Source organism: Somniosus microcephalus, chromosome 11 (genome assembly GCF_052327205.1).
Source record: "Somniosus microcephalus isolate GS21.2 chromosome 11, FLI_Smic_1.0, whole genome shotgun sequence".
Lineage (NCBI taxonomy): Eukaryota > Metazoa > Chordata > Chondrichthyes > Squaliformes > Somniosidae > Somniosus > Somniosus microcephalus.
The window spans coordinates 20,135,798-20,150,728 of NC_140997.1; the positions used below are offsets into that span (position 1 = coordinate 20,135,798).

At 47.5% G+C, this 14,931-nt stretch overlaps 1 protein-coding gene across 2 annotated transcripts in view; it reads left to right on the forward strand.

Annotated features, from left to right (window-relative positions):
* sdk1a (sidekick cell adhesion molecule 1a) overlaps window positions 1-14,931 on the forward strand; it is an 897,759-nt gene that overhangs the window by 668,621 nt on the left and 214,207 nt on the right. For both annotated transcript variants that reach the window (XM_086000285.1, XM_086000286.1), the window contains one exon: window positions 6,206-6,387. In XM_086000285.1, the coding sequence (XP_085856411.1) occupies window positions 6,206-6,387 (182 nt within the window). The remainder of the gene's footprint in view (window positions 1-6,205; window positions 6,388-14,931) is intronic.

Below are 14,931 nucleotides of genomic sequence, written 5' to 3' on the forward strand. Positions count from 1 at the left end.
TAGAGATAAAAGATAATAAAGATCAATCACACTAATAGGCGTAGCCTACAGACCACCTAATAGTGGAAGGGAGGTGGAGAAAGAAATATGCAGATAAATTAGGGAAATGAGTAAAAAACATAGAATAATAGTCATGGGCGATTTCAATTACCCCAATTCACAATATATATTAATGATCTAGACGAGGGAACTAGATGTAATATCTCCAAGTTTGCAGACAATACGAAGCTGGGTGGGCGTGTGTGCTGTGAGAAGAATGCCGAGAAACTCCAGTATGATACTGGCCACAGTAAATAATAATTCTAATAGGTGTAAGAGCGTTAAAAAAACAAGCCTGAAGGCTTTGTGTCTTAATGCGAGGAGCATTCATAATAAGGTGGATGAATTAGCTGCGCAAATAGAGGTAAACGAATATGATTTGATTGGGATTACGGAAACATGGCTCCAGGGTGGCCAAGGCTGGGAACTCAACATCCAGGGGTATTCAATATTCAGGAAAGATAAGCAAAAAGGAAAGGGAGGTGGGGTAGCATTGCTGCTTAAAGAAGGGATTAACACAATTGTAAGGAAGGATATTAGCTCAGATAATGTGGAATCTGTATGGGTAGAACTGAGAAATACCAAGGGGCAGAAAACGTTAGTGGGAGTGGTATATAGACCTCCAAACAGTAATACGGAGGTTGGGGATGGCATTAATAGGGAAATTAGAGAAGCGTGCAATAAGGGCACAGCAGTCATCATGGGTGACTTTAATCTACATATAGATTAGACTAACCAAATTAGTAACAATACTGTGGAGGAGAAAATCCTGGAGTGTTTAAGGGATGGTTTCCTGGACCAATATGTCGAGGAACCAACCAGAGATCAGGCCATCTTAGACTGGGTATTATGTAACGAGAAAGGATTAATTAGCAATCTTGTACGAGGCCCCTTGGGTCGGAGCGATCATAATATGATCGAATTCTTCATTAAGATGGAGAATGAAGTAGTCGACTCAGAGACTAGGGTCCTAAATTTAAATAAAGGAAACTACAATGGTCTGAGGCGCGAGTTGGGTAGGATTGATTGGGGAATGTCACTCAAAGGGTTGACGGTGGATAGGCAATGGCAAACATTCAAAGACCGCATGGATGAACTACAGAATTTGTTCATCCCAGTTTGGCAAAAAAATAAAACAAAAAAGGTTACTCAATCGTGGCTAACAAGGGAAATTAGGGATAGCATAAGATCCAAGGAGAGGACATAAATTGGCCAGAAAAAGCAGTAAACCTGAGGATTGGGAGCAGTTTAGGATTCAACAAAGGAGGACAAAGGGATTAATTAAGAAAGGGAAAGTAGAATATGAGAGTAAGCTTTCAGGGAATATAAAAACTGAGTGTAAAAGCTTTTATAGATATGTGAAGAGAAAAAGATTGGTAAAGTCAAGCGTAGGTCCCTTGCAGTCAGAATCAGGGGAATTTATAATGGGGAACAAAGAAATGGTGGACCAATTAAATACATATTTTGGTTCTGTCTTCACAAAGGAGGACACAAATAACCTCCCAGAGATGTCGGGGAACATAGGGTCTGATGAAAGAGAGGAACTGAAAGAAATCAGTATTTGTGGGGAAATGGTGTTAGGGAAATTGATGGGATTGAAGGCCGATAAATCCCCAGGGCCGGATAATCTACATCCTAGGGTACTTAAGGAAGTGGCCCTAGAAATAGTTGATGCTTTGCTGATCATCTTCCAGCATTCGATGGAATCTGGAACAGTATCCATGGATTGGAGGGCAGCTAATGTTACCCCACTATTCAAAAAAGGTGGTAGAGAGAAAACGGGGAATTACAGACCGGTAAGCCTGACATCGGTAGTGGGGAAAATGCTAGAGTCCATTATAAAAGATGTAATAGCAGAGCACTTGGAAAACAGTGACAGGATCGGACAAAGTCAACATGGATTTACAAAAGATAAATCGTGCTTGACTAATCTACTGGAATTTTTTGAGGATGTAACCGGTAAAATGGATAAGGGAGAACCAGTGGATGTGTTGTATTTGGACTTTCAGAAGGCTTTTGATAAGGTCCCGCATAAGAGATTAGCGTGTAAATTTAAGGCACATGGGATTGGGGGCAAGGTATTGACTTGGATAGAGAACTGGTTGGCAGACAGAAAGCAAAGAGTTGGAATAAACGGGTCTTTTTCCGAGTGGCAAGCAGTGACCAGTGGGGTACCGCAGGGATCAGTCCTTGGGCCCCAGCTATTCACAATATATATTAATGAGCTAGACAAGGGAACTAGATGTAATATCTCCAAATTTGCAGACACAAAGCTGGGTGGCCGTGTGTGCTGTGAGGAGGATGCCGAGAAATTCCAGGATGATTTGGACAGGTTGGGTGATTGGGCAAAAGCATGGCAGATGCAATATAACGTGGATAAATGTGAGGTTATGCACTTTGGTGGCAAAAGCAGGAAGGAAGATTATTATCTGAACGGCATTAGATTAGGAGAAGGGGAAGTGCAACGAGACCTGGGTGTCCTTGTGCACCAGTCGCTGAAGGTAAGCATGCAGGTGCAGCAGGCGGTTAAGAAGGCAAATGGTATGTTGGCCTTCGTAGCGAGAGGATTCGAGTACAGGAACAAGGATGTCTTGCTGCAGTTGTACAGGGCCTTGGTGAGACCGCACCTTGAGTATTGTGTGCAGTTTTCGTCGCCTTATCTGAGGAAGGATGTTCTTGCCATGGAGGGAGCGCAGCGAAGATTCACCAGACTGATACCTGGGATGGCAGGAATGACGTATGAGGAGAGATTGGGTCGATTGGGCTTATACTCGCTGGAGTTTTGAAGAATGAGAGGGGATCTCATTGAAACTTATAAAATTCTAACAGGACTAGACAGACTAGATGCAGGAAGGATGTTCCCGATGGCGGGGGAGTCCAGAACCAGGGGTCACAGTCTAAAGATAAGGGATAAGCCATTTAGGACAGAGATGAGGAGGAATTTCTTCACCCAGAGAGTGGTGAACCTGTGGAATTCTCTACCACAGAAGGCAGTTGAGGCCAATTCATTAAATATACTCAAGAAGGAGTTAGATATATTTCTTAAAGCTAAAGGGATCAAGGGATATGGGGAAAAAGCAGGGACAGGGTACTGAATTTGGATGATCAGCCATGATTTCATTAAATGGCGGAGCAGGCTCGAGGGGCCGAATGGCCTACTCCTGCTCCTATCTTCTATGTTTCTAATATTAATTGAACAGAAGAGGTAGGTAAAGGGGATAAGGGAATAGAGTTCCTACAATGTCTACAGGAGTCCTTTCTAACCCAATAAGTAAAAAGCCCAACAAGGGAGGATTCGCTATTGGATCTAGTAATGGGGACAAGAGCAGATAAGAGAAGTAAAAGTAGGGGAACATTTAGGCAATAATGACCATAACATAATATGCTTTAAGATGATAATTGAGAAGGACATAAGTATTGACAAAAACCAGGTTAATAGCTTGGAGAAAAGCTGATTTTTATGGGGCTGAGAATAGAACTTGGGGAAAAAAATGGGCAACAATATTGGCAAACAATGATGTAGAACAGTAATGGGAAAGATTTAAAACTGTGTTCAACAGACTGCAGGAGAAATATATTCCGCTAAAAGGAAAGAACAAACTAAACAATAATGAGACTCCATGGATGAATAAAGCCATAAGGGAACAATTGAGGGTAAGGAAAGAGTTATACATTAAGTACATAGACAGCAGGGGAGTGCATGATAAGGGAGAATACGAAAAGATTAGGAGAGAAGTCAAAAAAACAGTTAGGGAGGCAAAGAGGAACTATGAAATTAAATTATCAAGGAACAGAAAACAAAATAGTAAAATATTTTATGGGCATATCAATAAAAAAGGAAGGTTAGGATGGGAATAGGGCCATTATGGGTAATACCACAGGTAACGATAGAGAGATGGCTGAAATATTAAATAATTACTTTGCTTCAGTATTTACCAAGGAGATAGAACAGGTGGACATGACATTGGATGATGAGATTAGTAATGAGATAAGTACATTTAAAATAAAAAAGGGGATATATTAAATTAACTAATCAAACTCAAAGAGGATAAAACCCTTGGTCCAGATGGATTGCATCCATGCATTTTAAAAGAATCTAGGGAAGAGATAGCAGACGCATTACTACGTATGTTTAATAATTCGTTAGAAAAAGGTGAAGTGCCAGAGGACTGGCAGATAGCTAACGTAATACCGATATTTAAGAAGGGGATAGAACATGTCCAGGGAATTATGGACCAGTCAACTTCACATCGGTGGTAGGAAAAATAATGGAATCCCTACTCAAGGAGAAAATAGAAGAACATCTAGAAAGCAAAAATATAATAATGAATAGTCAGCATGAATTTCAAAAGGGAATGTCTTGCTTGACCAACCTCATTGAATTTTTTGAAGAGGTAACAGAGAGAGTAGACAATGGTAATGCAGTAGATGTAATTTATCTGGATTTTTTAAAGACCTTCGATAAGGCACCCCATAATAGTCTGATGAACAAGGTCAGAGAATGCGGAGTCAGGGACAAGTAGCAGAATGGATAGCTGGCTAGCTTCAGGACAGAAAGCAGAGAGTAGGAGTAAAGGGTAGCTATTCACAGTGGCAGAAGGTGTTCCACAAGGATCAGTTCTGGGACCACTGCTGTTCACAATTTATATTAATGATTTAGACTTTGGAATCAAAAACAGAATTTCTAAAATTGTGGATGACACCTAATTGGGGGGGATAGTCAATACTAAGGAGGACTGCAACAAATTACAGGAGGACACTAATAAACTTGCAGAATGGGCATATAATTGGCAAATGAAGTTCAACACAGATAAATGTGAGGTATTACATTCTGGTAGGAAGAATAGGGAGGTCACTTATCACTTGGAGGGTGCGAGTCTGGGTGGGGTAGAGGAACAAAGGGATCTCAGAGTACAAATACACAAATCACTAAAGGTTGCAACACAGCTTAGCAAGGCCATAAAAAAAGCAAACCAAGCACTAGGGTTTATTTCTAGAGGTTTAGAATTGAAAAGTAGGGAATTTATGCTAAACCTGTATCGAACCTTGGTTTGACCACAGTTAGAGTACTGCATACAGCTCTGGTCGCCATATTATCAAAAGGATATAGAGGCACTGGAGAGGGTGCAGAGAAGATTTACAAGGATGATACCAAAAATGCAAGGGTATACCTATCAGGAAAGGATGAACAGGCTGGATCTCTTTTCTCTTGAAAAAAGAAGGCTGAGGGGTGACCTAATTAGAGGTCTTTAAAATTATGAAAAATATTGCTAGAGTGGATACAGAGAGAGTGTTTCCACTTGTGGAGAAGAGCATAACTAGAGGCCATCAATATAAGATAGTCACCAAGAAATCAAATAGGGAATTCAGGAGAAACTTCTTTACCCAGAGAGTGGTGAGAATGTGGAACTCGCTACCACAGGGAGTGGTTGAAGCGAATAGTATAGATGCATTTAAGGGGAGGCTGGACAAGCATATGAGGGAGAAGGGAATAGAGGGTTATGCTGATAGATTTAGATGAGGAAAGACGGGAGGAGGCTCTTGAGGAGCATAAATGCCGGCATGGACTGGTTGGGCTGAATGGCCTGTTTCAGTGCCGTATATCCTATGTAATACAAGATTTTGTGACTTGTTCAGTGGCACAGGTGATCAGTTTATGCCCAGTCCCAATGTAAAAATTCTGGGTGCAACTTTTGTATCCATGCCATGTATATGTCATTTATGTGGTATTTTAAGATGATCTTAATCCACCTCTCTTTTGTTTTTTCTATCACTATTATCATTTATGTTTTATTAATTATTGCTTCAGGGACCATATAGACAAAATAGCCCCAGACTGTGGACAATGAACATCTCAATATTTTGTGATATTTTGATATTTTTAGTAATATCCTCCAAAATAGAAAGGAATATTAACAAACTTTCAAAGTGTTAAAGCAGAGGTGTGTATTAGAAAACATAAAAACTTAAAAGACATTGGTCCTCATTTTTGTCACAAGTTCTATACAGTGTGTTGCAACCATTTATATTTCTTTAAAGTTATATATCTGTATCATATCACGTGAACATTATTCATTGCTTTGTTTGTATATATGATGAAGTGGATCCAATCCCACTGCAATTCCCATGATAACACTTTGAGTTTCAGTCTTTTTTTCTTTTGTAGGTATCGACTTGCAGGCCTTCCAGGTGGATTCCAGTTTAAGAACATCACTAGCCCTGAAGTGACCTATTGCCTACTTCAAGACCTCATCATTTGGACCCAATATGAAATCCAAGTTGCGGCGTACAACAGCGCTGGTCTTGGTGCACACAGCAGGGCAGCAACTGAGTACACGCTGCAGGGAGGTGAGAAAATCACTTTCAAAGATTTGCTTTTTTAAAATTAAGCCTTTCCTTATTCCCTGACATTCTTCCCCTCAGGGGCTGCCATTGTCCTGTTTACAGCTGTTTCAACTAGGCAGTAACAAAATGAGCCCCAGGCATCTGATCTCTTTGACATGGATGTCAGTCCTTGCTCAATCAAAAGGAAAAAAAATTCTTTAGTGGGAACTTTTCCTTCACTTGTGGTGAAATGCAACAGTATTATAAATAACTCAAACTGCCCCATCTTTGTTTTATGTTTCATTTGTCCCACAGAACAGATTCACTGAGGATTGATGAAACTCATCAGCAGCATGGCTGGTGAATTTAAATTTCCAGGAGCCCTGGGAGTAAGACCTATCACTGCAGAGATTGCATAACTAACATCTTTCTTTTTAAAACCTGATCTCCTGCGGCATTTGTCCCAGTAATCTGATATCTGGAGCTGCTAAAATGAAACTGTGTTTAATCTGACCTGTCCCTTTAGAAACATAGAAGATAGGAGCAGGAATAGGCCATTCGGCCCCTCGAGCCTGTTCCGCCATTTAATGAGATCATGGCTGATCATCCAAATTCAGTACCCTGTCCCTGCTTTCTCCCAATATCTCTTGATCTCTTTAGCCTTAAGAAATATATCTAACTCCTTCTTGAATATATTTAACTAGCTGGAGTGCCTGGCGGTGCCGAGGGTTTTTTGAGGGCGTGTTGTTGTTGGAAGAGAGAGAGAGAGAGACTGGGGGGAGAAGAGAGAGACTCGGGGGAAGAGAGAGAGACTGCTGGATTTATTTCGGGATTAGCCAGGAGAGAGAGGGGGGGAAGGAGCGCCTCCGGCCTGGCCCGATCGACCCCTGCGGAGGAAGGAAGGAAGAAGGCGAGCTCTCCCTCCCTGTCCCACTCCCTCACTCTTTCCCTCCCTCACCCTCTCTCTCTCCCTGCCCCTGTCTCTCCCTGCTTTACTCTCCCTCCCTCCCCTCTCCTCTCCCTCCCTGCCCCTCTCCTCTCCCTCCCTGCCCCTCTCCTCACCCTCCCTGCCCCTCTCCTCTCCCTCCCTCCCCCTCTCCTCCCCCTCCCTCCCCCTCTCCTCTCCCTCCCTCCCCCTCTCCCTCCCTTCCCCTCTCCTCTCCCTCCCCCCCTCTCCTCTCCCTCCCTCCCCTCTCCCTCCCTTCCCCTCTCCTCTCCCTCCCCCTCTCCCTCCCTCTCTCCTCTCCCTCCCTCCCCCTCTCCTCTCCCTCCCCCCCCCTCTCCTCTCCCTCCCCCTCTCCTCTCCCTCCCCCTCTCCTCTCCCTCCCCTTCTCCTCTCCCTCCCTTCTCCTCTCCCTCCCCCTCTCCTCTCCCTCCCTCCCTGCTCTCCCTCCCCCCTCCTCTCCTCTCCCTCCCCCTCCTCTCCTCTCCCTCCCCCCTCCTCTCCCTCCCCCCGCCTCTCCTCTCCCTACCCCCTCTCCTCTCTCTCCCCCTCTCCTCTCCCTCCCCCTCTCCTCTCCTCTCCCTCCCCCTCTCCTCTCCTCTCCCTCCCCCTCTCCTCTCCCTCCCCCTGTCTCTCCCTGATTTCATCTCTGTCCCTCCCTCCCCCTCTCTCTGTGCCTTTCCTCAGAGCCCGGACACGGTGAGCCGAAGCTCCCGTGTGCGGATCAGCGCCTCAGAGCCGGCCGGTGCACGGCCTACCGCGTGAGGCCCGGCCGGACTCACCTTAGCTGAGGTCGCGCTCCGGGCCGCCACCGATGTTGACACGCGCGCTGACTCCCGCCCCGCCAGCCTTTACTAAGATGGCCACGCTCGGCTCAGTCCCGCGCCGCCAGCCTTTACCAAGGTGGCGACGACCGCGGGGCAGGCCCAGCGGGACGGGCGGTGCCTAGCTCGGGCGTGGCTGGCGAGGAGAGGCCGAGGCTTCGAGGCTTGCAGGTGGGGTAACCCTCCAAGGTTGCGGCGCCCGGCGGAGGCAGCGAGTCAAGAGGAAAAAAAAGGGTGAAAGGTAGGAAAATTAAGCAGCTTAGAAAAAATATTTACAAATTAATTTACTTTTTTTTAAAACAATTTCCCCTCCACACACACAGAAAGTGGTAAAAATAAACACACAGAAAGTGGGAAAAATAAATCAATAGTTAGAAATCAAGATGGCGGCCACTCACCTCAGCTCAGAAGGATTAAGCCCGCCCACACACACAATGAACCCCCCCCCCGTGATGCACCGATTGGTCAACCATCACGTCACTCAACGCTAATGAGCGGAATTGTGCCGTTTTTTGAACTTTTTTGTATACTGTCAGAACAATTTTTGTCTGACCAAAAAGTAAATTCACCTATTAGACTCCCCTAATAAGCTTTCTTTTGATATAACATGCGTGTAGGTACGCTCTATAACTTTTGATTGTATAGTCGGACAGACAGACAGACAGACAGAGAGACAAATCTCTCTCTTTTCTTACTAGCTGAAGTGCCCGGCGGTGCCGAGGCTTTTTCGAGGGCATGTTGTTGTTGGAAGAGAGAGAGAGAGCGACTGGGGGGAAGAGAGAGAGCGACTGGGGGGAAGAGTGAGAGCGACTGGGGGGAAGAGAGCGAGCGACTGGGGGGAAGAGAGCGAGCGACTGGGGGGAAGAGAGCGAGCGACTGGGGGGAAGAGAGAGAGCGACTGGGGGGAAGAGAGAGAGCGACTGGGGGGAAGAGAGGGCGGGGAGGGCAGGAGGGGGGAGGGCAGGGAGGGGGAGGAGGGAGGGCGGGGGGGAGGGGGGAGGGGGGAGAGAAGGGGGGGCGAGGAGGGAGGGGGGAGAGAAGGGGGAGCGGGGGAGAGAAGGGGGGTGAGAAGGGGGGAGCGGGGGAGAGAAGGGGGGAGGGGGGGCGAGAGAAGGGGGGAGAGGAGGGGGGGAGAGGAGGGGGAGGGGGAGAGAGAGAGACAGAGGGAAGGAGAGAGAGAGGGCGAGTGGCCCGCGGCCGCAAATGGAGCCAAGCCCCGAGAACAGGCGTGAGCCGGCTTGAGGCTGAGAGACGGCCACACCCGGTTGCCGGGGTAACCCTTCCCCCCCTCCCGAGCCCCCGTCCTCCCGAGCACCGGCCGCGCCGCCCCGCCCCCGCACTCCCAAGAGCCCCGCTCTCCGAGCCCCAGCCGCCCCCGCCCCGCACTCCCGAGAGCCCCGCCTGCCCCGCACTCCCGAGAGCCCCGCTCTCTGAGCCCCGGCCGCCCCGCCCCGCACTCCCGAGAACCCCGCCCCCCCCGGCCGAGCCGGCTTGAAGTCTGCCGATTGCGGCTGTGAGAGACGGCCGGCGGGCCCGGTTGCCGGGGTAACCCTTCCCGCTCACCAAGCCCCGCCCGAGATCCGCACTCCCGAGAGCCCTGCCCCCCCCCGCCCGAGCCGAGCGGGGAACAGAGAGAGACGCCGCGTCTCAGCTGCTCCTGCTGCGCGCGCACCCTGACCCTCGTGACCCTCGTGGCTGACGCCGTTGCCCCGGGTAACGTGACACCGGGGGGGGGTGGTGAGGAGCTTAGCAGAAGCCGTGGGACAGTTACCTAGCTCGGGCCTGGCTGGGCAAGAAAGGCCCAGGCTTTGAGGCCTAACAAAAACGGGGAAAGGTAGGAAAAAGAATCTTCAGGTTAGAGAAAATATTTAGAAATGAATGAAGTTTTTTTTTAAAACAATTTAATAAAAGCACTTTTATTTTGCTGGAAATGTATATTTGAAAAGAAAGACCCAGAAAGCAGGAAAAAGAATGGAAGCAAGATGGCGGTTACTCACCTCGGTTCAGAACGATAAGGCCCGCCCACACACGAACCGATTGGTCGACCGTCAGGTCACCAAAGCGTAGGATTGGTCAATCGTCCCGTCACTCGACCGTAGGAGGGCCCGGCCACACGCACCAGCAACCCGGCGTACGATTGGTCGACCTCGAGGTCACTCTGTCGCTAATGAGCGGATAATGCGATGCTAATGAGCGGAATGTTGAAGGTTTTTCGGATACCGCGGGCGCAATTTTTGTCAGGCCGAAACGTAAATACGCTTACCATCGTTTTGGAACGCTGAGCTTTCTTTCGACGTAACGCACGCGTAGGTACGCTCTGTAACTTTCGAGCGCATAGCCGGACAGACGCACACCCGAGGACAGACAGACAGACAGATCGATCCGTTTATATATATAGATATACTAGCTGGAGTGCCCGGCGGTGCCGAGGGTTTTTTGAGGGCATGTTGTTGTTAGACGAGAGAGAGAGAGACTGGGGGGAGAAGAGAGAGACTGGGGGGAAGAGAGAGAGACTGGTGGATTTAGTTCGGGATTAGCCTGGAGAGAGAGGGGGGGAAGGAGCGCCTCAGGCCTGGCCCGATCGACCCCTGCGAAGGAAGGAAGGAAGGAAGAAGGCGAGCTCTCCCTCCCTGTCCCACCCCCTCATTCTTTCCCTCCCTCACCCTCTCTCTCTCCCTGCCCCTGTCTCTCCCTGCTTTACTCTCTCTCCCTCCCTCCCCTCTCCTCTTCCTCCCTGCCCCTCTCCTCACCCCTCTCCCTCCCTCCCTCTCCCTCCCCCTGTCTCTCCCTCCTTTCCGGTACCAGAACGGAGTCAGTCGGACATCGGGAGGCCGGGTGCCCATCGCTCCGAAGCGAGCCCGGGGTTCCTCATCGTTAACGTGGCGGGCCTTTGGACCCGGTTGGCCGGGCGGCAGACAAACGCGGTGGGGGGGGGGAGAGAGAGACGCCGCCGCTCACCTGCTCGCTTCCCTCTTTGCCGCCGGTTGCCGGGGTAACCCTCCTCCCTCCCCCCCCCCCCGCCTCCTGAGCGGCTACAGGCTGTGAGAGAGGCCCGGTTGCCGGGGAAATCCTTCCCCACCTCAACTCGCTCCCAAAATCCCCTCCACACACACACAAAGTGGGAAAAACAAATGAAGAGTTAGGAATCAAGATGGCCGCCACTCACCTCAGCTCAGAAGGATTAGGCCCGCCCACACCCGCAATGAAACGCCCCCCGTGATGCACCGATTGGTCAACCATCAGGTTAATCCCCTGTACGATTGGTCAACCATCACGTCACTCAACGCTAATGAGCGGAATGTTGCCGTTTTTTGAACCTTTTTTGTATACTGTTGGAACAATTTTTGTCTGACCAAAAAGTAAATATGCCTATTAGAGTCCCCTAATGATAAGCTTTCTTTTGATATAACATATGTGTAGGTACGCTCTATAACTTTTGATTGTATAGCCGGAAAGACAGACGGACCATTTATTTATATATATATAGATAGATAGATATAAATAGATAAATAGATAGATAGATAAGTTGGCCTCAACTGCCTTCTGTAGTAGAGAATTTCACAGGTTCACCACTCTCTGGGTGAAGAAATTCCTCCTCATCTCTGTCCTAAATGGCTTACCCCTTATCCTTAGACTGTGACCCCTGGTTCTGGATTCCCCTGCCATCGGGAACATCCTTCCTGCATCTAGTCTGTCTAGTCCTGTTAGAATTTTATAAGTTTCAATGAGATCCCCTGTCATTCTTCTAAACTCTAGCGAATATAAGCCCAATCGACCCAATCTCTCTTCATACGTCATTCCTGCCATCCCAGGTATCAGTCTGGTGAATCTTCGCTGCACTCTCTCCATGGCAAGAACATCCTTCCTCAGATAAGGCGACCAAAACTACACACAATACTCATGGTGTGGTCTCACCAAGGCCCTGTACAACTGCAGCAAGATATCCTTGCTCCTGCACTCGAATCCTATTTAAAGCCTCTGCTCAGGTACTTCCTGTGGTCAAAATAGGCGTATCCTGAGGCTAATTGCGATGGGACGTTTCTGTCAATGGGCAACTGCTTGCAAATTCTCGAATCCTAGGAAAAAGGCCAAATTATAAAGTTCAGAAAAACCAGCATGAAAAGATTGCCTTTCTTCTTTTAAATACTTTTGACACATTGAAGTATGACATCTGAAATGTGGCAGGCACAAGACTTTATGGGCCAATTTTGCTGACCTTTGTGCCCAGGGAGGGGAGCGCCCGTTTCCCAGATACAAAGGTCAGAGAAAAAGGCCGGTCCTGGCCTCCCACTTCTTTCTCCTGTCTTTGTAGCCATGAGGCGACTATGAACCTAGTGTTGGGCTTGAGAGGGTCCAGCAGCAGGCCAAAGAGGACCCCAGAAGGTAACTATTTAATTTTTGTAAACTTACCAGCCGATCTTGGGGTCTTGGGGCAGTCTTGCTGCTGCTCTCCAGAAGCAACCAGAAGACCCTGAGGCCTGCAGCCAGGAACACACCTCCCCTTTTGCCAGTGCTAGGCCAGGAATTTTCAGTGGGCCTGGGCAGATGCACCACACTTTGGGTGCACTGCTCCTTTCCAGCAACGGGGCAGAGTGAGAGGCCTGAAAATCACACTCCAATGTGCTTCATTTATGTTTACATTTCAATTGAGGGAGGGGAACCAGTTAGAAGAATTTACCAGTGGTAAGAAAACCAGGACTTTTGTTAAAATGGGTAAATCCAAAAGTTCTCATGGGCTCCAGGATCCTAACACTATTATGGTAATGCAAATTAACATTTGTATCTGAGGCGACGACCAAATCCATGAGCAACTGCTTTAAGACCAAAAGATTGTTTTACCTGTGGCAACAACATGAATAATAATTTGAAAAAAACTAGCTTTGAGTAACTTATTTTAAAACCCAACTCTCCCCCCATCAGCTCCAAACACTAATTCCATCATTTTTTTCCAGTCAGCTTGATTTTTTTTCATGCGGTTTGTCATTAAAGGGAGGAATGATAACAGACTGGATGCAGGGAGGATATTTCCCCTGGCTGGGGGGTCTAGAACGAGGGATCACAGTCTCAGGATACAGGGTAGGATATTTAGGACTGAGATGAGAAATTTCTTCACTCAGAGGGTGGTGAACCTGTGGAATTTTCTACCACAGAAGGCTGTGGAGGCCAAGTCACTGAATATATTTAAGGAGGAGATAAATTTCTAGACACAAAAGGCATCAAGGGGTATGGGGAGAGAGCAGGAATATGGTATTGAGATAGAGGATCAGCCATGATCATATTGAATGGCGGAGCAGGCTCGAAGGGCCGAATGGCCTTCTCCTGCTCCTATTTTTCTATGTTCTATGTTTCTATGATCTTTTCAGTCTCACTGCAGCCATTTCCTTCATACGATTGTTCTATCTGGCAACTCTGTCGCTACTCCATTGTATACTAATATGAAATCATAGTTTCTGAATGTGCAGTAGCCATCAAAAAAAACCTTGTGATAATGAAGGGTTGGATTTCTTGTGCCAGATTTACATCAGTGCCCTCGAAGTGGTAAGTTAGGGTTATGAAATTTCAAGTCTGAACTTCAGTTGCCTGATTGTCCTGAACAGCTCTTAAAACTAGTGGATCAAGTAGCTTCTGCAATAATTTGCAGAATAGTTTTATTGGGCCAGACAGCAGTCATGCTCAGGAAAGTTTATTTTTATTTTCTCCCCTTGGTTAGGTGTCCTTCTGGCCAGTACCATTTCCCCAGCTGAGGGAGTGGATGGGCAACATGTAGGCAGATCACACTAATGGCATCTTTGATACATTCTGCTTGAATGTATACAAGAACATGTGGTGACTCACCTCTGATTTTCCGTCTTTCCATGTGATGATGTTTAGTCACCTCTTTAACACAGACATGACTGGGAACTAGTTGTGGGTGTGACCCTGAGCCCCATCATCCCATGTGCCAGCATTACCACAAATCATTTATAAAAAAATTCTTGTTCTTAGATAACATTTTGGCCCAGAAATTCCAGAACGGGGCTTGCAGCACGTGCAAGCCCCGTATTTGCACTTACCCCGCGCTCGTGCCGATCAGCTTCTGGGACGCCTGAACTTGCAGAAATAGAAAGCACATTCCCGGGCAGCGTATGACGTCACGCCGCCCAGGAGTGCAGCCAGCGCGAAGCCAGGAACGTGCAGTGTAAGTGAGACACGCCCCTTGAGGTCTCAGTTTCACTGGACACGCCCCCAATGTTTCTGTCAAGCTGCTAAGGATTTTTACATGCAAAGCAGCAGTTTAAATAGGTTTCTGGAACTTTTTTGAAGGTTTTGGTAACTTTTATAAACTTTTTAAAATGTTTACATTATTTTGAGTAATCTGAAGTAGTTTTAAAGAGAATTAAAGCAATTTAAAGACTTTTAAAAGCCCTAAAAGAATTTTTTTAATTCTATTTATTTATTTAGCAATGTCATCGTCATACGTGTCTTCACACTGTTCCCTTTGGGGAACTGTATGAAGTGGTGGAAGGATTTATGGCCATGATTAACGCTCATTCCGTGACCGTAACCATCTTTGAACCAGCCATTAGGGCGGTTAGTCCTATGGCGGGAGGGTTTTACGGGCTCCCACAAGCTATACAAGGAGGGGGGGCCACCCACACCCACGGACGCAAATATCCCACTGGATGTCAACCCAGAATTTAGAGCCGGAGCTCCGACTCCACTTGCCGGGACTGTCTGGAGCGGGGTTCGAAACCCTACCCTGATCTGGCCCAGCGGCGGGGATCCTACCGCTATGACAAAGGCCCAATCCAATTAGCAATG